At 44.5% G+C, this 27,095-nt stretch overlaps 1 protein-coding gene across 1 annotated transcript in view; it reads left to right on the top strand.

Moving 5' to 3' along the window:
- The window catches only part of CACNA1C (calcium voltage-gated channel subunit alpha1 C), a 704,670-nt gene that overhangs the window by 621,680 nt on the left and 55,895 nt on the right, over positions 1-27,095 (top strand). The window contains exons 31-32 of the mRNA XM_073320186.1: positions 2,580-2,663; positions 3,227-3,310. Of these exons, the coding sequence (XP_073176287.1) occupies positions 2,580-2,663; positions 3,227-3,310 (168 nt within the window). The remainder of the gene's footprint in view (positions 1-2,579; positions 2,664-3,226; positions 3,311-27,095) is intronic.

Below are 27,095 nucleotides of genomic sequence, written 5' to 3'. Positions count from 1 at the left end.
AAAAGCTGTTTAAACCATACAAAGTATCCATGGATTTAAAAGTAAACAGCTACCATTTTGGTGGGCACAGTCCCAAACAACCAAACAGGTATGAACTTTACCCCTGTTGCTGTATAAAAGCAAACTCAGAGTTCCTATTTCAAGAGCTGTCTGGAATCCCACTGAAATCCTTCATGGGACTGGTAGATGAACACAGAGAAGGAAATGGAAGGTAGACATGTTACTGGGTCTGATCCTGCAGATCTTCAATATGTGAGCTCTACCACTACCTCAGTGGGACTGTACTCATGAAGAAAGGCTGTGGGATTGGGCCCACTGTCTTCTGCTTTATTCTCTTGATTCTTCAAGTGCCCTCAGGGCTGAGGTCATGTCAGGTCACAAAGGCAAGTTCTTGGAGCTCCGTGTGATCTGTATATGTTCTTTATTTATTCAAAATGTGAGTGCCTTTACAGTTTAATCTGCCATTCTCTCCCTCCCCTTCCCCTTGGTGAACTCTAATTAAACTTTTATTCCAGGTCCATCTGGTTGCTAGAAATGCTGGAGATCACTGCTGTGCTCATGCTAATGTTTGCTGTGTATTTTCTAGGCTGGATGCTGAATAATAATATTCCCTAAATTTGCTTTTGCTCCTGTTTCCTCTCCCCAAGTAGCAGACTGTGTAATATGGGATATGAAGTGGGAAATTTGCACTCACTGGGCAAATTTTTTTTAAGAGTTCAGGTTTTGAACAAACCTGTTTCATGTTTGCACACAAAAATGTTCGCTGTGTTTTTCAGAATGGGTTTTCTTTTCTTGTTTCTCTTTTCAAAATCCATTCTAACAATTCCCCTCACAGCAACTGTCTGGTGTGTACTCAGTCAGAAAGTGGGGTTTGCATGTTTGTTTGTTCTGCCCAAGGCGTGGCCCATAAATGTGAGAGTTCTCTAGTCCAGAAGAATCCATCTGGGCTGTCTTCCAGAGTTCAGAAGGGAACTCCTTGCCAGTGTCTGACCCAGATATTGGTTGTGCCCACAACAATCTCAGGTTCCCAAGCCTGGCTTTTGCAGTGCCAGCGGTGGGATTATTTTTTCTCCCCTCTTTTCTTTCTGCAATACTGTCTGGGAACTCAGGCTCACACTTTACCCATGACCTGACTTTCCAGCACTAAGAATAGCAAGTGTAGTGCAACTTAGGTTCAATATCGCTGGAAACAAGACACAGCTGGGAATCAGGGAAGTCAGATTAGTCCATCCTTCTGCAACCAAAATACATAACAGGAGTACAGGAGTTCCTGTTTGTTTGTTCCTAAAATTGAAGAAAAGGGGGATCATATACGAAAGGGGAGCTCTTGGCAAAGTATTTTGCAAATCTTGATGAATTCTCTTGAGAGTAACTGTAAAACTTTGCTCAAGATATTAATGTGAAAAAGAGACAGACAACCAGAAGCTCAGCAGCCAGACTGAATAAGGCCTTTCTGAAAAGGATGCTGGATCCTAGCTCCCCTTACTGCCCAGGATCATTGGGGTGGATGGTAGGCAGTGGAGGCTGGTGCCACCTGAAGGTTGGTAGGCAAATTGGACACATAAAGTTGCCCTCAGCATCAATTCACAGAGTGGGTAAAATATCATAATGTACTTGACTTAAAGCAGCGAGAGCTGAGGACCCTCCACTGGGGTGTAGGGAGGCAACAGGCAGGATCTCATAAAGAGCCTGGAGTATAACACTAACATAAGACCATAAGAGCGGCCATACTGGGTCAGACCAATGGTCCATCTAGCCCAGTATCCTGTCTTCCAACAGTGGCCAATGCCAGGTGCCCCAGAGGGAATGAACAGAACAGGTAATCATCAAGTGATCCATCCTCTATCACCCATTCCCAGCTTTGGGCAAACAGACGCTCGGGACACTTAAGAGCATGATTTTGCATCTCTCTTGCTAAGAGCACCAGTCTGCCTCAATGCCTTGAAGAGAAGAGCTAAGGCACAATCAGTAGAAGCTCATGGTGCCTTGCAAATCCACAAAGGGTGTTTGGGCAGAGAACCAAACGTGATAACCAATGAGTTGTAAAAGCTCCTTCTAACCCATCTCCTGATTTTATCAGGCCCCTCTTTCTCTTTTCTTAAGAGACACCTGGTCTTTCATAGCCCCAGCACAGTCCATTACAGCCTGAATGTGGACCCAGTGGCCATTTCTCATTTGCAGCATGGGAGTGAATACTGGCGAGAACCAAGGGTCACCATTCCTTTACCCCTCCCCCCAAAATTACGCAACCCAGGAAAACCAGAATAGCGGAAGGTGTTAGGTTACTTGGAGAAAGGTGGCTCTGACACCTGAAGGACTCAGTCCTGCAACCCCTACTCACAGAGCAGTCCTTACTCAAGCAGGGAGTCCAACTGGCTTCAATGCTTACATTGGCTGGAGAAAATGCGGCTCGCATAAGAGATGCAAGAACTGGTCTTTGGTCTCTAAACCAGTGCGCAGATTTAAGAGCAAAACTGCTTGAGGTATCAAGGCAATAATTCTAATGGTAATTTTGAACTGTTTTTGTCTGTCTAACATTCCTTTTTAATCCCCATCCTGCCTGCCCCTTCCTTATGTAGGGTTACTTTAGTGATCCTTGGAATGTTTTTGACTTCCTCATCGTAATTGGCAGCATTATAGACGTCATTCTCAGTGAAACTAATGTGAGTATTACTCTACCCTCCCCAGGATACCACCACCACCACCTCCTCCTCCTCCTCCTCCTCTGTTTCCTTCTCTCTCTCTTTTTTCTGGTTTTTTTCCCCCCTCTAGTCATGCTTTTATTGAACTTGCCGTCGTCCTTCTCCTTCTCCCAGGGGAAAAAAAAGGAGGGGGAACCGCCTCCTTCTTTTTCACTTGTCATAGCACGCCCCTGGCTGTGACTGGTGAAAGCGCACAGAGTTTGGGGTGTGTGTGCTTTTTTTCCCTCCAAAGGGTAGACATGCTTGAGTGTAACTTTCTGACTAACCAGGCTTTTGTTGATACCCTCCAACATGTGAAACTTTACAGAGGTTTGAGCAGCCAGTACTATAAAGTGGTAAGAGACTATTTAATATGCCCACGTAACCTCTTTCTTTTCTTATTTTTTTCTCTTCTCTCCCTCTTTCATGCTTTTTTTTGTTTTTGTTTTATTTTTGTTTTAATATTTTTTTACCTTTTTTCCTTTCTTTCTCTCTCTCTCTCTCTTTTTCTCTCTCTCTTTTCTCGGCTTCTCTGCCACATGCAGCACTATTTCTGTGATGCATGGAATACATTTGACGCCTTGATTGTTGTGGGTAGCATTGTTGATATAGCAATCACCGAGGTGAACGTAAGTAGCTGGCGTCTGTCCATGATCGTGCCTGCTCTAACATTCATTTGTCTTTCCCGGTTTTCTTTTTGTTTCTTCCCCCCACTCCTCCTTTTAAGGATTGTTTTTGTTGTTTTGAAAATTTCTTTTATTTTTTGTTTTCTTTTGTTTTGACTTTTGGAACGACTTAGAGAACTTTTTGACTGTTGCATCATTTTCTTTCCCTCATAATCAGCCTGGCATGAGTAAAACTGTATAGCAGGAAAATCAATGGGAAATGTGGAGTGTAAGTGAGAGTGAGATTTGTGCCATGGGAAGTTGCAGGAGTAGTCCCAGTCCAGGACTCTCCATGGCATTGTGATACTTTCCACTCCACAGAGGTCTAAAGGCAACTCTTTCGAGGTGGAACTTTGGGAACCAAACCTAGAATCTTTTGTGTAGATGCCCTTTGGTCTTCCTCCAAAAAAATCCCAGCATCCCAGTAGCCACCGAGAAACCTGTCCCTACTTTTCCATTTTCATTTGAGATCAGGTAAACTGGGTAAAAAAAAAGTCTATTATTTTACAGGGTAGTTTCCCCCCTATGCCTTGGTTCCCCACCACTCCAAAAAAATCCATAGAAAATGTACATGGCCATGTCTCATTTGATTTCCCACTGGACACATTTACACATCACAAAATCCACCAGCACAATTGGCACTAATTAGCACCACTTCTGGTTATCTCAGCAGGCAGGCCAAGGATTGAATGGCCCCTGGAGACTGAAGTGAGTAGCATAAGGTTTATAAAGAATATATTTTACCCGCAAACGTCATTGTTTTTTTGATGGGACAGGATAGAATTACAGAATTAGTGGATGAAGGAAACATAGGAGCTATAGTAAGTTACATTTAGATTTGAGTTAAGCATTTGATACTTTAGGCCATCTTTTACTGAAAGCAGTGCAAAACTCCCATAGACATCAGTGGAACAAGAATCTCAATAAATCATATTTGGAAACTTAAATCAAAATGACTTGGACAGGAGCACAATCATGGGGATTGAAATCTGGCTAAAAGACCATAAAAATAGCCTGGTGTATGAAGTTGGGAGGAGGGCTCTCAGCGTACCACAGGTTTACCCTTATTTAATGTCTTCATCAATGATCTGGAAGAGAGAGTAATACATTGATGAAATGTGCAACTACACTATATGAGAGTGAGTTAAAAAAAACAGGACAGAAATATAATTCAAAGGGACTTAAAGAGTTTAGAAACATGGACAATAAAGTAACAAAGAAATTTAGTTTAGAGAAACCTGAGAAGTAGAAATACTGCAAAAAGGTGTTAATGGATAGCAAATTAGACATGAATTTGCAATGTGATGTGGCAGCAGAAAAGGCCAATGCAGTTTTGAGTTGTATATGTACAGTAAAGGTATCGTATCATGTAGCAGAGAAGTAATAGTGCCCTGCTGTAACTTTACCTGGGATGCTGCATTAGGTTTTGGGCACCCCATTACCAGAAAGATATTGACAAATTGGAGGGAGTTCAAAGAAGGGCAGTTAAAATGATTTAGGGAGTGGGGAGAGTGATTTGTCTGTGGAAAACTGAAGAGTTCTCCATATATATTGCTTGTAGAAGAGACAACTAAGGACTTGTCTACATGGTGCACCCCAGTGTGGAGCATGCTAACTGCCCTGCGTGGCCACTACTGGTGAGCACTAGAAGTTCCCTAGTGCTCGTTAATGTAGTCCTGTTTCAAACATTAGGGAACTTCTAGTGCACACAAATGGCCACACAGTTCAGTTGGTGCGCGACATACTGGTGAGCATTAGAATTTGCTCCCCAGCTAATTTGCACTAAAGCACCATGTAGACAAGCCCTAAGAGGGCAGCCTGGAAATAGTCTACAAACACTGAAAGGGTGCAAACCTCAAAGATGGAGAGGCATCATATAGCATAGGCATGGGAGACAGGAGCCAAAGGGCCATTCCTCCCTGCACACACTTTTTTCATGATGGCTGCCCCTGCACCATGGGCCAAATGTGAGTGAGTGGCATTGCAACCTGGTGCACAGGGTTGCAGTGCCACTCAAATTTGGCCAATTTTGGTGGCTTGGCCCTCCCACTTTTAAAATCCTCCAGTGCCCATCATATAGGGTGAGGAAAGGGGTATAATAATTAGAAGTAATGAAGTGCAAATTATGCTAAATATTTCTCCTGACTGAGAGATTAATCTATGGAATAATCTTCCAAGTAAAATGATGGAAGTCCATTCATTAGGAACATTTAAAGCCTGAATATATACCATAGGGAACAACCCTGCTCTGGTGGGGAGACACATTTGATAACTGAGTCCATCTTTTCAGTAAAAAGAAAAGGAGGACTTGTGGCACCTTAGAGACTAACCAATTTATTTGAGCATAACATCTCCCCACTGTATTTTCCACTGAATGCATCCGATGAAGTGAGCTGTAGCTCATGAAAGCTTATGCTCAAATAAATTGGTTAGTCTCTAAGGTGCCACAAGTCCTCCTTTTCTTTTTGCAGATACAGACTAACACGGGGCTGCTACTCTGAAACATCTTTTCAGTGTAATTCCCATGATTTCTTCCCATGTAGAAGGTTTGAGGCACCTTGTCAGGGTGTTGCAGGGAAGCTCATGCTATTGCTGCTCATGCTGTACCTGCTGTATGGATAAACAGAAGTCTTCAGGGTGGTCAATATGATATGCTTCATTACCATGGAATTTGTACATGAAAAAAGGGAAGAATAGACCAAACACGGCCCCCTCTCTTTTCCACCCCTGTCTGAATTCAAAAGCATTTGTTTTCAGTCTAGCTCCTAAATCTGTCAGCTTTGTATTTCAAAATACATAGAAAAGTATGATAAATGGCATACCTCTATAAGACCATATCTGTCCAAATAAACAATTGTCTTTCTCAGCTGAGAATGCAGGCAGGGGCAGCCCTATTCCCTGAATAGAAAGTACAAATGACACTTAGTGATGGTCCCTGTGTCCCCTCTAAAGAATTCCCTCCTACTATACAGTTCCCACAGATTTCTGCACATGTCTTTTGTTACCTGGCATGTTTAAATCTTCTCTCTTTATCTAGGCAAGTCCTTTGCTCTAAGTTCCTAACATTTGTTACTAAAAAAATGAATCATTGTTACGCAATCTTTTGATGCACTGATAAATGAGCAGCAGCTAAGGATGGAGTTTGTTCTGAAATGTTTGAAATCCCCTTGAACTTATAACACTATTGAATAAGAGAATGTGTTGTATGTTGGTGTGTCCTCTCAGATTCCCTTCCTGCTATCAGCACTTGGTATACTACAGCTTTAGCAGATGGGCATTGGAAATAGCAGCCCACATCAAACGGACAGTTGTCATCTTCCCAATAAGTGTGATGTAGTTTATCGATGCATCCCTCCCCTTCTCTTAAGGAGCTTGTTGCTTGCTCACTGTTTGTGGGTCTGAGCAAACCTGCCTTGTTTGTCTGCATACTGTCTTGTCTTGTTCCAAAAGACTTGGAGTCTGAAAAAGCGAGAAAACACACACACACACACACACACACTCCACTAGATGAAGAGCTTTACACCCCTCAGGATCAATTAAGGTGCTTCTGCCCACCTGATTAGCAACTGACGAAGCTTAGTTTGAGATAGGGTCTCAGAAGGTGCTGGTAGCATTCCATATAATCATTTCTTGAAAGTGAACCTATCTGGCTCAGCTTCCTTTATCATAAGAAATTGTAGATGTGTGGATATGTAGGAAGACTCCATGAATTCTACCAGAGACCTTCCCATGCAGATCAGATTACCTGGGAAGCACTTATGCACTACAGCAATAGCTGCTATGGAAAACCCTAAGATAGATCAATAGGTGCCTCGGTTTGTGTGTAGCTTTACGCTCACATCTGTGTGTGCAATACTGCATGTACTGGGTTTCCCCGTGACAAGTTTTTTAAATTGTTAAAAGAGAAATTCCCAGATCAAAAACTTCATTCGGATGTGGGGGGCAGAGGCTTTTGTGAGTGTATTCCTTTGGTTGTAGTATACATTCCTGAATGTGTTTGGATAGCTATGTGTAGGGCTACAGATCTACCTGAGAGTGTGCATTTCTTTAGATCTGAATCAGTGTGTATGCATGTATGTATTTGTGTGCACAGGTAACCCATTGGTGAGGGTGTCTTACAGGTCTCCCTCAGTGCCAGTCCTTACGGGATATGATTTGTTACAGCCCCCAGCTAGAGGGGCTTGGCTTTTTCTCTCAAGATGTAGTAGCTCATGCTTTTAGCTCTCGAGGTCCCCGGTTCAATCCCAGATGTGTCGGCCAAGAAGGAGGTGGTCACGCGCACACATGGGTATGCATAGTTGTTGATGGAGTTGTGTGCGCCTTGGAGTAGGTGTGTGGGTGGGTGTTTTGTATATGGCTGAATATATGAACACAGTATCTGAGTGTATGTGTATATCTTAAATCTGCACATCTGTTGGAGTGCGTTTGGGCGGCTGAAAATATCTGAGAGCATAAGTACATAGACATGTTTATCTGCATGCTTTTGGGTGACTGTACACATGCATGTATATCTCAGTGTGTGTGCATGTTTGTTAGCATGCCTCTGTGTTCAGCATTCTAATTAGAAGGTTTGCAGATGGGTCAGATCCTGAGGTTCTCCTCAGTTTTTCTCAGTCCTTACACAGGCAACCCCCCAATGAAGCCATCTCAGTGACATTGAAGTGAATTCACCACTAGTGCACATTGCCCCAAGCTCGGGCCTACTTCTAAGTTGAGGTTTAGAATGCATTTCAGTAACGACTCTCTCAACTGTACCTTTCAGAGTGACAGGTCTCACACCACTCACAACAGACACAGAGTTAGTTTAAGATCTCGCATATGAGAAAACCTCAGGTAGTGACACAATTTCTGCCAGATTCACTTTTACATGGCTTATTTTCAAGCCCATTGTGTAACTACATTTTCAAAACTTTGTCTCTCAATTTTAACAAATGTTGCACAGCTAAATTCTCTCCCACAAAATGCTTTAAAAATGTAACCCTAAGCATTTGATTATTTCAGTTGCCTTTCATGGCTGAGTGTATATTTTTGGCCACCCCTAAGAAGCAGCTAAACTTATTTATTTATTTACTTACTTACCTTTAAATTCTGGCATTTAAAAAATTAATTCCAAAGCAGAAGCCAGGTCTGCCAAATTTCAGCCATCAGTGAACGCCAGGACCTAGCTCCTGAGAATAGAATTCATGATGCTCTAATGGCTGGGGCTAGAAGTCAGGACTTGTGGATTTTATTCCCTGCTCTGGCTTATTGTGTGACCTTGGATTTAATGGCTCTATGCCTCAATTTCCCCATCTGTAAAATAGAGATAGCAGTATTTACCTAACTTACAGGAGTGCTGTCCTGTGAGTTACCTTTTACAAAGCATCTTGCGATCTCAGAAGAAAAGCATTATGGAAGTAAAAATGATGAATATTGATAATAATAATAAGGTCATGAATCTCTGCATTATAGGAAAGGAAATGGTACAGGAGTTGAACAGAACAGAAGCCAGGGATTTTGGAATACATTGTCCAAGAAGCAGTCACAGGGACAATTTTAGATGTCCTTACTTTCCAGATCAGCAGATACAGTACAGTATTCGTTGCTTTTTGTTCTTACTGGAGCTTCCTGACAACCTGCTAGCCACTTCCCTGGGTGAAAGAAGTTTCTCGTTACATGTTCCTGTGTAGTATTGGAGAGAGAAATCAAGTTTGATTTGTGCACTGTGTTACTGTGCCCAGAGTGATGGAAAAAGACAGCCAGGCCTGAGTCACTGAGAAAGCTGCTCACATAATGTCCTCCCCCTCAGATTTTATTCAGAGAAAGCAGCTGACACATCTTTGGTCCTTAGGGTCCTTCTTCCTTTGTTCTATTCCCCTTCAGTGTCAGACAGCTTTCTGTTGCAGCTGAATCTTCATTTGCTGCAGAAGCCAGTCTCGCAGCAGGACATGCTTACCTGCCTGGGCTCCTCTGGCAGAGCTGCTGCCCTTAGCCAACTAAGACTTTGTTCAATTCTTTGAACACACTGGGCAGTTTGCACATATACATTGCATTGGCATGCACAGATTTGAGTATATCCATTTATCATGCACAGGTGTGGGTATCTGTGACCATCATTATATTTGGCTGTGTCTGCGTACCTTGAAAGAGTGTAGGGTGGGTGGATTTATATTTATTTATGTCCAGCCACAAGTCTTTGTCAGTGATCTAGGCCATGTTGGAATGTATGGTTGTTCCTGTGTATGTCAAAGTGACATGGTGTCTGAGGGCGTGTAGTTGTTACTGGGAAGGAGTGTCTGCGTTTATATCCACCTGCCTGTGCCCATCAGTGACCATGAAAATATTAGCATGTATGAGTGTGTCTTTGTATGCTGAAGCACACGCAAAGAAAGTAGTACAGAATGGGAGCTACAGACTATTAAGCAGCAGTGAGACTAATAGCCAGAAGATCATGGTATAAAGAGCTCAGCGAGTCGTCCTCTGAAATGTTGTGGGTACGAGACAAGATTATGAGGGGTGTAAGCAATTTGAGTGGTTGTGTGAATAAAAAGGGAAATCTCCACATGTAGATTGCCCTCCCTTTGTAGAAGTCCATTTTTGTCAAGGAGTGAGCAGTGTGTTGAGTCCTAGAGCTGATGGAAATGTTTTCTGACTGGGAGGGGCAGAGGAAAGAGAGAACAGTGAAGTATGTTTTCACTTGCTAACCAGTTCTGCAGTGATAGAGCTGGTGGCCTCTGGACCAAAGAGCTCTGGTAAATGACATCGCATGAGGAAGTATAGAGAAAGCCAGCCAACTACATGCCTTCCACAAGCAAATTTCACCCAGATCCAACACACAATACCACCAGTCCTCCTCTAGTCACACAAACACTTTGTTTCTCTGCCTGATATTTAGGAAGGCTGAATTTATTTACATCTTGATATGGGTCTGAAAAGTAGGTGGTGTTATAGAGGAGTTTGTAGGGGTTCACCAGGGATATCGCTTTGTTGGTTCTGGCTTTAAAGAATTTATGAGATCAGGTACAGTATGGACAGAGACACCCAAGCCTTCAGATTCTAGGGTTATCTGGAGACCAGTGCAGTGATTTCTTCTTTAGTCCCTTGGTAGTAAGTAAAAAAGCCTCCCTTTAGAATCATCCTGCTTCTGACTCCAGTAGATTTCATATGATTGTCATGAACTCCTGCTCCCATTCTCTGGAATATTTATGAAACAGCACATACTCAAGTCTCCCTCTTACCTTCTCTCCTGAACCCTCTCTATTTACACCGCCCCTTCCTTTCCCTCTTGCTCCCCTCTATTTGTCTCCAGCCAGACCAAACCTCACAAGATTATTTTCACCCCCAATCAAGAGTCTGAAGGCAGAGAACCAGTGGCTCAAATCCTGCAGTCCTTACTCAGGCAAAACTCCCACTGGGCACTTTATCTGAGTAAGAATTGCAGCACTGGGCCCTATCCAACTAAATTCTGTATAAGCCTCACCCCTGCAATGGGAGCAAGGATTGGTGGAAGGACGGCACACATCTAGCCTGCACTTCAGTTGGGACTTGCATCCATCTCTGTCGCTGCATCTGTCCATCTGTCTCTCTCTTTCTGTAGCTGTGCCTGGCTGGTCCTCTCAGCTTCCAAGCCCTTTGCTCTCAGAGTTTGGCCATCGGGCGACATTCGAAACAAATCTCCGTAATTCTGAGCGCTTGCTCAAAGGGTCTCAGGGAGGGGTGGTATTTACATGTCACTCAGCCTTCCAAATGCCATTTGGGGAGCAGAGTTTTCCAAAATACGTAGCAAAGGGCTGTTGAAGCACAGCAGCTTCTTTTGACATCCTGTGTCGACACCCTTCTTGTTGCCATCCTAAAAGTTGTGCATAGTTTGATACATACATATATGTGTGTGTGCGTGTGTGTACACGTGCAGATATCGGAACTCATTTTATTTTTGTAAAGCTGCTGATAAAACCGATGACGGGAGGGTTGGTTTGTTTAGAATTTTTTTTAAATCATTCATGGTGTTTTTATTTCTGTAACAGTAAGAAGTTAACGCACCACTGTGGCCCCCCCTTCATTACAATAATACCCATGTAGAAACATGGCTGTGGCAAAGCATGGGATAGCATGGTGCAGTCTTCTCTTTGTGGACAGCAAAAAAACAACCCAAACCATGTTATAACCCTGTTTTAACTTAGCCATCTACCACTGTTAAAACATGAGTTTGTAGCACATTTTTCTGCCCACAAAAACTAGAAGAACGTACTAAAACTGTGTGACCATACCCATGTGTGAATGGGGTTGTTTTTGTAATGTAGACGGAGCCTTTTTTTGTTTTTGTCTTAACAAATATTTGTATTCAGATTTTCCAGACTGCATCATACAACTTGCCCATTCCAGAGGAGTGCTCACACTTACAGTCTTTACGGAATGTGGGCTGTCAGAAAAGAACATGTTTTTTTCAGAAATGGAGGCAGTGAATACCAATGACTCCTGCTCTCCTCCCCCTCAACCCCCCACATCCACCCAGGCACTTGAGCCATTGCCAGCACCTAATGCTAATAGCAATTCACCACCACAACAGAAAACCGTGGGATGCCTGGGGGCAGGGGGAAATGCATCAAAAAAGCATGTATTCCCCAGTTTTATGGAAAATGCTGAAATATGTGATTTCCACAAAGCTGCATGTTTGGACTCAGTCATTGCTCCAGATCCAGGACACATTTTATTGCAGAGGAGATTTAAAAGCAGGATAAAAATACATTGACCACTAGTTGTGGGTGTGTTAAACCAATTATAATCTGAGAAACAGACAATACAGTGCCTGTGACAAATTTTCCATATAACCATATGATGTTAACAGCAGTGAAATCATAGGGAAGAAGTATGGTGGTATAGAAGATGGTATAAACTCATCTATGGATTCAGGGACCCAACGCACAGGTTTTCTTATCTGGCATCCTTCTAAATCAGTGATACTCAGACTGAGACTCGCAAGCCACGAGTGGTTCTTTAATGTATCTCCTCTCTTTGGAGATCTCTTTGCAGCATGATATTAAAACACTGAGTGATTTAATTATTAACCAATCTAAATTATTAACCGGTCACGATGCCTCTACAATGTTATTAACCAATTTCGTTGATAAAATAATCATACTTGGTCAGTCATTTTGCTGTGAGGATAGATAGATAGAGTAAATGAAACAATGAATTCACACTACTGTGACTCTTTTGAGTAATGTCGGTCGCTAATTTTGCTTCTGAACCACTGAGGTCTGAGTATCACTGTTCTAAATTAAAACATTTTGGACACTGATTAAAATGGTGGGACAGTGGTAGATTGACAGGTCAGTACATTACAGATTTGTATCCTTCACTTCAGAGCATTCTCCAGAGCATCACATTTCCACAAAATCATGTTGCCACAGCACAAATTTTGTGACCCAACAATACACCATCATTCCAGGTCCCTTGGAGCCTTATCCAGCTCCCACTGAAATTCATGGAAACATTCACAATGACTTCAGCAGGTATTGGATTGACTGATGGCCAATATCTGCACTCCTTACTCAGTCAAAATTTTCATTAATTTGTAAGATCTTCAGAGCAAAAACCTTGTGTTCATTCTTGCCTGTAAATTGCATACCCCATTGTTGGTGCTATATTAATAATAATATTAGTGCAAGCTTTGATTGAGTAAGCAATGCAAACTTTGACCCTGAATCTGTTCAGTAGTGAGACACACATATAGCATAAAAAGCATGTTTAAAAAGATACATTAGGTTTTCTGATCAGTATTTGAATTTTCTTCTGGTTTTGTTATCATCTAACTTTTGAGGTAGTGCTATGATATCATAGTGCTGTGCATCCTCTCTCTTCACCTGAATGCCTGACTACCAGCAGATGGGGAAGATTAATCCCCTCTTCTCTTTTGTGCATTCCTTCTTCACCAGGTCTGTGCACTAGACATCAGGATATCATGGTGATGGGCACCATTCTAAAAACCTAGATGGACAGACAGTGGATCCCCTCTGCCTGTTATATGTGACTCCTGATGTTCCCATTAAATAAATCCAGTGGACCAGCAGGACACACTTGTGTGGCTCCTTCCCAAGGCCAGAGAGAATGTGGGCTGTCAAAGTCACTGTGCCTTGCCTTCCTGCAGTAAACCTGGATGGGCTGCTTCTCATGGGGATTGGCTGAGAAGAACACAGAGTGCTGAGAGCAGCTTCTGCCTCACATATCTTCTTAAAAGTCTGATAAATGGAGCACAGTCACACCTGAGTCCAGCTGACCTGGCTCTAGGGTTTGGACTGGTTCTGATGCTCTGCAGATTTACAGCTGGAAATGCAGGTCTGACTTTAACCAAATGTAAACTTGACTAGGGCAGGGAACAACATGTTATATGCCCCTGCCCCACGTCAATCTTCACCTCATCCACCCACTTTTAAATCGAGATGTATCAATTGTGTATGCAATCTGCTAGCCCTACACATTGGCTTATCCAAGTGAGTGGGAGATAATTTGCTGCATGTAACACATGACATCACTTCCTAAATGGAACTGACATAATGGCCAAGGTGCCTCTGCTCCAAAGAAACATCTGCTAATTGAGAGCATAAAAACAGATATTGGGAGACGCCGAATTCAGCTTCCTAAAATTAGGGATTTTGATTCCAAGCTCATTGTCTGCTCTGGGCCCAGTTCCGCCTACAAACTCATGTATGTTAACAGTGAGCATTATGTTTCACACATCCCATCCCACTACATTACTGAACTCACCAAAGCAGTCACCAGTTATTCTCAGGGCAATATCCCTGGAACAAAACCATGTTGCGCATTGCTTTACAACAGCAGGCCATGGTCTCCATAACACACTCAAGTAATGCCTATAATTAACATTTCCAATCCCAATATGGCTCATAGACTTTATTGTATCCTATATTAATATTCACCAGCCCAATCTACCTCCATAAGCATTTCCTTTTAAAGAAACGTCAGCCTCTACATTAAACAGCCTCCTAATTAAAAAGGCAATGAAAAGACACAGCCTGTGAATTAATACTAATTGCTCCAGATTTCAAATGAAAACGATCCTTAACAAACTCTCTCCTTGGGCTATTGATGTGTCTGGACAGGCTCCCTTGGGCAGAGACTTGATATGCTAGAATAATTCTCATCAGGGACTGCTAATTTGCTTGCATTCACAGTCTGTTGGGCTGTACATTCCAGTTGCATTCAGATAAAAGTTTTTTCCTGGCTTCAACCAAATAAGCAATGTCTTCCAGCATCTTCTTCAAAATTTAAGACTGCTCACCAGGTGTCTTCACGCTGCCTTTGGGCTGGCTACAGGCATCATCCTAGCATCATTGCAGCATCTTTGGGCTGGCCCAGTGCATATCTGGCTATCTGGAAAAATCTGCTTCTGATATAGACTCATGCTAAACCCGTTAGCTCCCAGGGAAGTCATTGCACTAAGCTGTGAGTAACTGGTCAAGGAAGCCTATATCTGTAAGCCACATAAATAGCTAGGCTGCAGATCATGGGTCTGTTTCTGCCCTCGTTTCCCATCAGTTCAATAGGAGTTGCATGTATGTAGCTGAGGGCACTGTCCTGGATCCTCTCATTCCTCTCAGTCAAATCCCAGAACGTCATAATGGGCTATTGCTACTCCTCATGGATGGAGGCCTGCAGAGTCTGATATTCTCAGCCCTCCTTTTTAACATATATATGTGAGACTGCTCAGAGAGATCCAGAGACACCGTAGACTCCAGTGTTACAAACACATGGATGGCACCCAGTTGCAGTCTCCTTCTCAGCCTATGCAAACCCAGGCCTCACTAAGATGTCCCAATGACTGTAAGCCGTTACCATGTGGATGAAGAGCAAATGGCTCAAACTCTCAACCCAGGGAGGACAGAAGTGATGATGACAGAAAGAGAGAAATGCTTCAAGGAGCTTGCTTGCTGATACTGTGACATCACCTTCAATCTGATCATCTGTCGTCAAGGGAGTACTAAGCCTGGAGATGAAGCTTGGCTCTTCACTACTGCTGGACACTAGGAATGCAGTAGAGGGAGTCTTCTTCTGCCTGTGACTGCCTAGGAGACAGCGCCCTTTCCTCTCAGAGGAGGACCTTGCCATCCTGATCCATATTTTGTCACTTCCAGATTAGACTACTGCCAGTCATCCTACTTGGGGTTGAAAGTGAATACCTCTTGAGGGCTACAACTTGTACAGCACACAGCAGTCTGTCTCGTAAGTAACAAAGGCTGGCTCCCTTTTCACTTCTGGACCAAATTCAGGGTCAATTTGTGATGGGGTATTCACCCGACACTGGCAAGGAAGGGGTTAAAAGCAGCCTAGGGAGGCTGTGCAAGGAGCAGCCAACCAGAGAGAGGCTGAACAGAGCAGCTAATCAGGGTCCAGGAGGCCCATATAAAAAGAGACACAGAGCAGAGCAGGGTCAGTTTCTGCTGGGAGCTCAAGGAGCAAAGACTGTGTCTGTGGTAGGCTGAGAGACCTGCGGCACCTTAGACAAAGCAATCACTGGCAGAGACCAGGGGAGCAAGAGGAGTTCCTACCTGGCTGCTGGGACTGGGTAGTTGCATGTCCTGAGGAAGGGCGAAGAAGGTGCTAGGGCCATGGGGAAGGGGCTCAGGAAGACATAGCAGCAGTGAGAGAATTTGAGGTGCAGCAGGAGGCTGCAATACACAGGGTCCCTAGGGTGGGCCCCAGAGTATTGGGCAGGCCCAGGTCCCCCCACTCACCCCTGAGGAAGTGACTAGACTACAGAAGGAGATACAACCCCCACTCTGGAAGGGGGGAAATGTGAAGAGTGACGCAGCCGGAGGGCCAAGTCATGAAGAGGGCGCTGCAGTACTTGAACTGAGGAGGGTCTGCAGGTGGTGATGACAGCGGGTGAGGCACCAGCAGGAGAGGGCATGCCAGCTGAGTGAGCTAATCCCCCATATTAGCAGCAGGGGGCGTCACTCTGGTGAGTGAACCCCATGACTCCATTTTAACATACAAGAACCTTAACTGCTTCACACCTGACTATCTCAGAGACCATCTCCTCATCTATTGCCCACCAAGGCAACTGTGGTTTCACAGGGGTGCTACAGGTATACCCATCATAACTAATAAATTAAAATGATGGAGGCAGGACTTTCCTGATGACAGACAGATCCCTGGCTGTGGAACTCCCTGCTGATAGGAATCTGACTGAGCCACAGCCAGATTGCACTCAGGTCAAAATGCCAGCCCCACTTTTCCCACAAACCATCATTCCCTCCTATCTCATAGGGATGAGGAAACTTAAGAAGAAAATGGAGAAAGAGGGAAGAGAAAGGAGAGACGAAGAAAGGATGAAAATCTTCAATCCTGAAGAGGTGGAGAGAGATGATCACCCTTTAGATTGTATTGCTGGCCCTATTGTTGTGTTCTGCACTTAGAAGTTATGGTGATAGATGCCTTATTAATGGGAATAAGAGACTGTGGGTATGTCTAAACTGCAATTTAAAAAAATCCTGCGGCAGCGAGTCTGAGTCCAGGTCAACTGACTCAGGCTTGCGAGAGTTTCATTATGGGGCAAAAATTGGCAGTGTAGACATTCCCACTTGGGCTGGAGCCTGGGCTCTGAAACCCAGGAAGGGGTGTGGGTCTCGGATCCCAGGGGCATGGAGTGAAGCAGACAGAGAATGTGGCCTAGTAAATTGAGAAGAAAACTGGGAGCCTGGATCTTGGAGTTCTGACCCAGGTTCTGCCTCTGACTCACTTTGTGTCCCTGCTTAGCTATTTGAGTCTCACTTTCTTCCTTTTAAAGTGGGGGTGACATTAATAATGGATGAGGGTGTTGTGAAGGTTAATTAGCTGATATTGGTACAGTGCTTTAAAAAACAGAGAACTACATAAGTCCTGCTCAGTCTTACTGTCTTCTAGTGAAAGCTGAGGACACAGTTCCTTGGCACCTCAGCTACCTCCACACAATAAATCTGACCCCTTACCCAGTGCCCCAGTCTGAACCTGGTGCCTAATTCCTTCCTTCTCTCCACCTGCCTGACCACCATCCCAATCAGCCCTGCTCTGACTCATGGATCATTCCTTGCCTGTCTCTACTGACATGCTCCTGAGCCTGGACTTCCTTCTTCAGGATCCCTGCCCAACAGCAGAATCAAGAACTAACAGTGAAGAGATAAGTCCTACATGGAGCCCCTGCTGGGACTCCTGGTTTCTGGCATTGGGGCACAGGTCAGTATTCACTCTAGTCACAAGTCCCAAATTGCCAGGCCTCCCTGAAGCAATAAACTCTCCATTTCTGGACTAGCACCTTAATACTAGTCACTTTGTAAGGGCTGACATTTGATTGCAGTCATATTAAAAATGACATTAAATATGAGGTTCATATATTAGGGAATGACCCTCCATAATCCTCATTACACTCCACACAATTCAGAGAGCCTGTCCTAAAAATGCTATAACCACCCTCTGCTCCAGCTGAGCTTTCAATGTCTGTGTCCCCCCTCAGTCTTTCTTCAGTTCCTTCTTGTCTGGATGGGACTTTCTTCATGTACCCATTCCACAGAAATCAAAGAATATAATCACAGGTGAACTTTCACCTGCTTTGCTTAGTCAGGACCAGAACTAGCAGCTATACCATTGTGGAGATGAATACCATCTCTGATACTACATAATGCTAGCTGTGCTCTATATCTTATTTCCCAGGAACCCTGGGGCTTGATTATCATAAAGCTTGAACTCATCATTTACCTAGGTTTAATTAGAAGCATTATTAACACATCCTGAAAATTAAGAATAATTTGCATGTTTTCCCAGTTGTTGTACTTTTCCTCTGAAACTCAAGTTTTTAATAAAGTAGCTCACAGCTGTATGGAAAGTGAATCTTTCATTTAATTGTCCAATGACTTTCAATCTGGGGTCATTTGCATAGCCAAATTAAAGCAAGTGACTTTCTTTATATTTACCTTTAATCACCTGGAACCATAAGATTACTGTCTCTGAAAACTTCATGGATATATATGGCAGATATTTAATAAGTTATTCAAACTGGCATGATTTGCATATACACATGAAGCTAATTAGTAGTGCAGCTCCCTGAATTTAAAAATCCTAGAATTCATAGGAAACGAAGATAGAATTGACTACTTTAAGTCTCACTTGGTATATATATTTCTTTTAAACATTATGAACCATATTGAAAATAGGACTAAGTTGTATATGTGGATAGGCAAATAAATATGCCTTTTGCAGATCTGAAGTTGGATAGACTGCATATGAAACATGGATGTTAAATTTGTATGAGCTGACACTTACTATAATGGTACAGTGATCCACATTAGCAGGGAATAACATAAGTGTTATGACAAACATCATCTCAGGCATCACAACACCTGTCCCAATAGGTGTGTGAAGCTCCATTTTGCACCAGATGAAACTCAGTCTCTACATTAAAAGAGATGACATTATATTAGTCGCCTCTGTACAGCAATCAGAGGTTTAGCCTGAGATTGATCCCACTGGAACCACTTAGGCACCGTGCTGTTCCCATTGAAGTTGGTGGGAATTTTGCCATTTACTTCCATGAAGATAGGATCAGGTCCTTTGATTCACCATCTATGTGAAACAGGTGTGCCCTTCTCAAGCACCCACTAAACCCAAACTAAGCAAATTATCTGTGTTTTATGGATGTGATCAAAACTACTGCACTCAAAATGTTCCAGTAATAATCAAAGGTACTGGATTCTTAGTGGAGAGTAGGGAGTCTTAAATGCCTACATGACTGTCTTTTTGTAATAGCTGGTGAATCCATTCGTTTCATTGTAGGGTGGTATGCAGTGATGAGCTGCCAAAATCTTAACAACCGGTTCCCTTCTCATCCCACGAGAGGGTCGTGGCCCACCGGGACTCCTGCCCCATCCAACCCCCCGCGTTTCTTGACGCCCCCCCCCCGAAACCCCTGCCCCATCCATCCCCCTCCCCTGTCTGCCCCCAGAACCGGGCAGGAGGATCTCATGGGCTACCATAGTGGGTGCCCACCCTGCCCCTAAGAGCTAGAGGGACCTGCCAGGGGGCAAGGTGGGGAATTGCTTACCTGGGGCGGCTCCCAGGAAGCATCCGGCAGGTCCCTCTGGCTCCTAGGGGCAGGGTAGCATAGCTAGGTGGGGAGCAGGGGGAGCAGCCACTCCCCCCACTGATCACATCAAAAGTGGCGCCTTAGGGACCGACTCCATGGGTGCTCTGGAGCAGGAGTACCCACAGGGAAAATTTGGTGGGTGCAGAGCCCCCACCGGCAGCTCCCCGCCCCTCCCCGCGCCCAGCCCCAGCTCACCTCCACTCCGCCTCCTCCCCTGAATGCGCCGCCCCACTCTGCTTCTCCGCCCCCAGCTTCCCACGAATCAGCTGTTCGCGCGGGAAGCCTGGGAGGGCTGAAAAGCAAGCGGCGGCTTCGCCCTCAGGCCCAGGGAGGCAGAGGCAAGCTGGAGCGGGGAGCGGTTCCCCTGCGCCCCTAGGGTTACCTGCTGCGGCACAGGCAGCCCTCCTCGTACCCCCCCGCCCGCCCCAGCTAACCTCTGCTCCGCCTCCGCCTCCCTGGGCCTGAGTGCGAAGCCACCGCTTGCTTCTCAGCCCTCCCAGGCTTCCCGCTTGAACAGCTGATTCGCGGGAAGCCGGGGGTGAGGGGGCAGAGAAAGCAGAGCGGGGCGGCGCATTCAGGGGAGGAGATGGAGCAGAGGTGAGCTGAGGCCGGGTGCAGGGCGGGGAGGGCGGGCAGGGCTCTGCACCCACCAAATTTTCCCCATGAGTGCTCCAGCCCCGGAGCACCCATAGAGTCGGTGCCTAAGGCACCACTTTTGGCCAGTTGTTAAATTTAGAAGCCCTTTTAGAACCTGTTGTCTCTCGTGGAACAACCGGTTCTAAAAGAGCTTCTAAATTTAACAACCGGTTCTAGCGAACCGGCTTCAGCTCACCACTGGTTGTATGTGTTGAGAATTATTTCCTCCATAATCCCATAGCACTCCCTCAATTCATCTCTTAGAGGAATGGCAGACTGATTTCTGCCTGGAGTATTGTTACATTTACAAACATCAGTGGCAAATGGATTACCTCCAGAGGTCTTGTGATTAAAAACCCCCCAGAGCAATGACAGACAGATTACTCAGGTTTTGTGATAACCCCTAGAGTAATGACTGAGTAATTACTGCCAGGGCTTAAGATAGTTTTCATGCTCTGGACTTCTGGGCATCCAGTTGCCTCTGGAGGACTTGTGCTGTTCTCGTCATCTGACAGTGATGTCCCTTTAGTCTGTTCAGACTAGAAACGCAACGGAAAATCTAGTAGTTTTATTAGAGCCATTGGAGAAGTGATAATTTGGCTCCAATGTCTTTTATATATATTCTGTTAACCTCTGATTTTTCTTTGAATATACATCCATGTGGCTCCCACTCTAGATGCACATGCACCCCATATGCATGAGCTCAAAGTCTTTGAATCACAATGTCTGTGGAGCCATGCCTACATAATGCATGTCCTCATGCCCCTTTGTTATTTTATTTTATTTTATTCAGTCATAGCCAACAACAAAAAATTCTCCTTTGACACCTTTACCTGTGCCAAAATGATGGATTCAAAGCCCTCAGACCTCTAACTGTGTCTGTCCTAAATGGTTACACACTGATGGCCATAGTCACTGTCTTTCTGTCTCATGAGAACCATGTGTCAGATCACTGCTGCATTCGTCAGTTGTCTTAACAAGAACAAGAAAGTTTGGGGCCACCCATCTGAAGTTTTACCTCCTCAAAGCATCTGGGGGGGGGAATGTAAACTCCCAAAGAGAGAGGATTGACTTCCAAGATGGATCTGATCTTTCCAAGTCTTTATCTTTGTCAGTGTTCCTGCCAGCCAGCACACAACTCCCAAGGTCAGTACCAGCAAAAGACCCTCAGCACCATCAGGCAAGGATCCAGTGTGGAAGATCACCAAAGCTCAGACTGCCACCCTGGCACCAAAGACCAGTCCCATCACCTCAGTGAGGCAAGGGAGACCTGAACACTGGGATATGCATGATTCCCAACACCAGTCCCTTTCTTTCCATAAGGTGAAACCCAAACCTTCAGTCACCAGCTCATCATTAAAGAAGCACAAGGCACATTTAGTGCCCATATCTGAAAATACCTGTAACTGGCAGAAAGCAGCACCAGCTTCGACACCAGTAACAACATCAACATTGGTACCATCAGCAGAATCCCTGCTGGTACCTAATGAGTCTCTGTCGGAGGAGGTAAGAACGTCCCCAGCACCAGTGTCTCTATGCTTGGCACAGGTGCATATTTCTGGCATCTTGGTATTGAAGTCACCTCAGAGGTTGGTGCACCACCTCTGGATGATGTCTGTTCTTCATCTCCATCACTGAAAGATGCCTTTTCTTCTCCATCCACTAGGAAGTTGCCTCCCCTCAAGCCATGAGATGGTCTCTCTCTACGGACTGGGAATCTCAGTGTAGAGCTCCAACTCATCCACCTACAGCATGACAATGACCATGTCAACACCATCTGAACCAGCCTTACCAATACAGTGCACCACCCTGGCCAAATACTAGGGACCACTTCCCAGGGCATCCAGGAGCTGGTCTCCCTTCTGTCAGTCTGGGAAGCATAGATCTCATTCTCCCTCTGCATCCATGACCAGATCCCTGTCTACAGAGAGGGAAAAACAAGAGCAACTGGCAGAGGAGGAAAAGGCATTGGAACCCCCCAGAACAACACCCTTCATCCACCAGAGACTCATCATCATCCTCCCCAGACAAAGCTGTCTCTTTAGCTCCAGTACTGACCCCTGATTACTTTAAAGCATTTTAGGAGCTACTTGTGTGCATTACTGAAACTCTTGATATCGCAAAATCTGTCATTAAAGAAAAAGCTCCCAAACGTTCTCATATTTTGCAGTTGTGTTCCCCTGGTGGGATAGCTCTACCTGTCAATGAGAGGACATCTGAGACCTAGCCAAGACCCTGTGACAGACACCAGCTGTACTATCACCTATGGCTAAGACAGCAGAAAAAAGATCCCAGGTTCCCCAAAAGGGGTTTGAACAGTTTGACACACATCCAACTCTGAGTTTCTTGATGGTTTCTGAGGTTAATGAACAGACAACAAAGCGGACTAATAGCATTCCTAAAGACAAAGAACCCCCCCCCACACACACAAAAAATTAGACTTATGTAGAAGAAAGGTCTATTCATCAGTATCACTGCAGCTATGAATTGCTGATTATCGGGACTTATTTGTGGGAAAACAGCTATCTCATTGGGGTAGAGTATCTTCCACAAGATTCCACAGAGGAGTCAAAAAGCATTCTTGTGGAGGGCCAGCTAGAAGCAAAAACACCACTACAGGCAGCCAGGGATGAATCTGATACAGCAGCTAGAGCCATGGCCACTTCTGTGACAACACATAAAGTGTCCTGGCTGCAAGCCTCTGGCATTTGTAAAAAAAAAGTGAAACACACAACTGAGAATTTTCTCTTTGAAAGCAAAGAATTGTTCGGCACTCATTCGGACAATGCACTGCACTCTCTCAAGGATTCCAGGGCCATGTTCTGTTCCTTGGGCATCTACACCTTAGCCCCAAACTAAAAGCTCTTTAGGTACCCAGTAGCAATTGTGTCAGAAGACACCTACCTACCCCCAACACAGATCTTCTGAATACCTACCTAGGAGGAAGCCAAGGTTTTCTTAGAGGAGACCATCATCTTCCTCGACTGTTAGTCACTCTACCTCAGTTTCCAGGGCAACACGTTTGATACAAGCGTCAAGAGCCAACTCAGACCACTAGTAACCATCCCATAACCTTCCTCTTGAATGCTGACTTGGTTTCTTCCATCAAGCGTCATTGTTTATGATAACAACAAACAGATGTGTGCTGGAAGTTATCAGCCATGACTACCGCATCCACTTTTAGCCACTAACCACATCCATCCCCTTCCTTGTCCCTCTTCAGGGACCATTGTCATGAAAATCACCTGAAAGAAGAAAGAGCTTCCCTGTTTTGTCTAGGAGTCATAGAGGAATGCCTCTGGAGTACAGGGGAAGTGACTTTTGTCCTCAGTATTTCCTTATCCTGAAGAAAAAAGGGGCTTTCTTTCTATCCTACACGCAGGGAAGACTGAACAAATGGATTCACTGTTCCACATTCAGTATGGTAATACTTGCCTCCATCATCCCTTCCCTTCAGGCTCAAAACCGGTTTGAGGCTCTCGACCCACAAAACTCATACTTCCCTATTGCCAGCCACCCAGCCCCACAGGACATACCTGCAATTCGCAATGGGGCCCAGTCATTATCAGTACAAAATGCTTCTATTTGCCGTCTCCACAGTACCAGAAGGTCTTCACAAAATGCCTAGCAGTAGTGGCAGATGAGGTATTCGCATATATCAATATGGAGACAATTGGATTATCAAAGGAAGATCTCATCAAGAAGTTGCCAAAGCCGTGAACTATTCAGGCAACTGGGTTTCATGGTGAATTACGATAAATAGTGTCTCATTCCTGCACAGAGGACAGAATTTGTAGGAGCCCTAATCGACTCCAAATAAGCAAAAGCATATCTTCCCTGTAGCTCACGAAAGCTCATGCTCAAATAAATTGGTTAGTCTCTAAGGTGCCACAAGTACTCCTTTTCTTTTTGCATATCTTCCCAGTAACAGATTTCTTTCCCTTCAAATGATAATCACCAGTATCAAATCAAATCAGCCAACTACAGTAAGAAACTGCCTCAAACTCCTAGGCCACATGACAGTTTGTATACATGATGCCACTACGCAGACTTCATGTGTATTCATTACAAGGCTGGTTAATGTTGGTATATCATCTACGCTACAGGACATCAAATGAGCATCTGAATTGTGGTCCCTGCACACATCCTGTCAGCATTGAACTGGTGGTTAGGCCGAAAAAATGTTCAGAAGAGAGTTCCCTTCTCCACTTCTCTTCCAACAAAGATATGTATCACTTATGTATCAGAACTGGTTGGGGAACACACCTGGAGCACCTCCAGATACAAAAGACTTGGTCTCAAAAGGATATGACTCTTTATGTTAATGTCCTAGAATTCTGAGTGATGAGATGATCTTGCAAAGCATTCCAGCCTGTTCCACAGAATTCCATGGTGCAAATTCTCACAGATGACACATCTACAATGTACTATAAAGCAGGGAAGTGCCCCATCATCACCCCAATGTTAGGAGGCTATCATGTTATGGACATAGTTTCAACAATACAGGATAACCATTAATCACAGTTTCTATTCATCTTCTAGGAGTCAGCAGCAACCTAGCAGGCTTCTTGAGCAGACAATCCACCACCAGTCACAAGTGGTCTCTGAAGAGCTCCATCATCAAACCAATATTTCACCTCTGGGGAAATCCCATTATTGGCTTCTTTGCCACAAAAGATCACATGAAACATCCAACCTTTTGTTCCAGGGGAGACATGAGACTGGGATCATTACATGATACCTTCCTTATATTGTGGGATCAATGTCTAGTGCATTTCCTTTGATTCCCTAGATTCCAAGCGTGATGTGTAAAATCAGACAGGAGATAAGAAACGCCACACCTTGTTTCAAGGGCCTTGTGATACTATCTTGACAGAACAGACTGTCTCCCGATCCTTTTATTGTCTTCCTTGGTGCTTCCAAGAATCAAGCTATCTCCTCTCAGAGAATTTTCAAATGGATTATGCAGTGTATATAAAGCTGCTATCATATGACTGATAAGCCTCTCCCTCCAAATGTTAACACTCACTCCAGTGGAGCACCAGCCACGTTCTCTGCTTGCATCAGGAACATCCCTGAATCCAGAATTTGCAAGGCAGCTATCTGGTGTAATAGTCTTACTTTTGTTAAACACGATGCCCTTGACCTGGCTGCAAGATCAAATGCCCAATTCAGTAGGAAAGTGTTACAATTGTTGTTCAGTTAGTGACAGTCAGGGCTCATCAGTCCTACTTTCCAGATGGGTCATTGCTTATCAGTCACCTAGAGTGTGATCCCCACAGACACATACTCGAAGAAGAGAACAGTTACTTACCTTATAGCAACTGTGGTTCTTTGAGATGTTGCCGTCTGCGTGGATTCCACAACCCGCCTTCCATCCCCACTTTTTCAGAGTCTTCCTTATTTGGGATTCTATATTAGCAAGGGAATTGGGGGCCAGTTGTGACTGCTCTACCATGTGCTTTGGGGCGGGGCACAAAGACACCATGGCACATTGGTGGCCTTGATAGACCCTGCTATTCAAAAGATTCATATCTTCCACACATGGGGTACATGCACACCTACAATGGGATCCACAGACAATATCATCTTGAAGAACCACAATTACTGTAAGGTAAGTAACCATTCATTTCCAGGTATGCTCCAGCTCTCCCTCAGCCTTCATTCTACTGAGTCCTTTTCCAGCCTCTAACACCACAGGAGCCCTCTGTTTCTCCTCTGCTCCTGCTCCCAGTCTGTCTACCTCTTATAAATGCGGTAAAGTAAAAAACAACAACAACATATAGGCCAATCATTTACAACTTACATTATGTTTGACTTAATGAATGTCGTAATGCAAGAACAACGAGGAGTCTTATGGCACCTTAAAGACAAACAAATTTATTAGAGCATAAGCTTTCGTGGGCTATGACCCACTTCTTCAAATGTATGGCTTCTTCTTTATGCAAGAAGAAGCTTGCCCTGGGTGTCTCCTTCCTTTGTAGTTGCAAGTGCAACTTATAGTGTCTGATCAATCAGTTAATAAATACTTAACACAGAGGTTCCCACCCACTTTTAACTGTCTCAGGACTGGCTGTGCAGGTTTCTGTGACATCCTCTAGGTTCTTTCTCTCTACAATACTAGTTGGCTCAGGGCACAGCCTCTGGAGTGGACCCCAAAATGCCACTGCTGCCCATCCGTCATTCAGTTATGTGGACATTACTCTGCACCAAAGCCTGCCTGGCCTCAGATCCCAGTCTTGAGATGACAAGCCTGGTTTGGGGCAGCCAAAGCAGGTTAGAGTATGTGCACATGAACGGGAGGCAGCAGATAACAGATGGTAAAGCCAAGATCTTATTGATAAATTGGTACACATGCCCAAAACTCTTCTTTAAGAATCTGCTTTTGTACATAGTTCCTAGGCTTCTTATAAATGAGCCTCTGTTTATTTTAAGGGAACTTTATTGTCCATTCATATGGAATTTATATACTGATATTTAAACTTCGTTTCCAAGTACCTACCGGCAGTGCTTAAACCCCTGTGAGCCTGTGTGACTTCAGTGTTCCTCCACTCTTCTAGGACAAGCAGCTCGGGTACTAGATGCCCTGAATCTTTCCTAATCCACTCCAAAACCAGTGGTGCTTCACAATGCATAGGACTGGCAGGGAAACTACAAATAGCTATCTCTGTGACATAGTTAGCTGTGTTCACTCTTATGCACCAGCAGCATGTCCTCAGATGTCTCTGCTCCAGTCCGCAGGGCCTTGCCTCAGTGGAATTAGGAAAACATTTTGGCAGTGTCTGTGGTTTCAGCTTGTGAGATTCTTGCTCCAGAAACTGCAGTTGGACTGAAATCTATACAGCAAGATGGCGGCGGCAGCCAAAGGCAGTCTCATTTGAACGACATGCCTGCAGCAGCGACGGTTGGCATGAGTGTGCTCCATGCTGCTTGGTTTAGAGGCTGTCCCTCATGGTGACAGTAGAAAGAGTTTTGCTGTTTTACTGCCACATTCCACTA

Source organism: Lepidochelys kempii, chromosome 1, assembly GCF_965140265.1.
Source record: "Lepidochelys kempii isolate rLepKem1 chromosome 1, rLepKem1.hap2, whole genome shotgun sequence".
Classification (NCBI taxonomy): domain Eukaryota; kingdom Metazoa; phylum Chordata; order Testudines; family Cheloniidae; genus Lepidochelys; species Lepidochelys kempii.
Note: the sequence above shows the minus strand (reverse complement) of the source record. Positions and strands in the feature narration are given on the sequence as shown.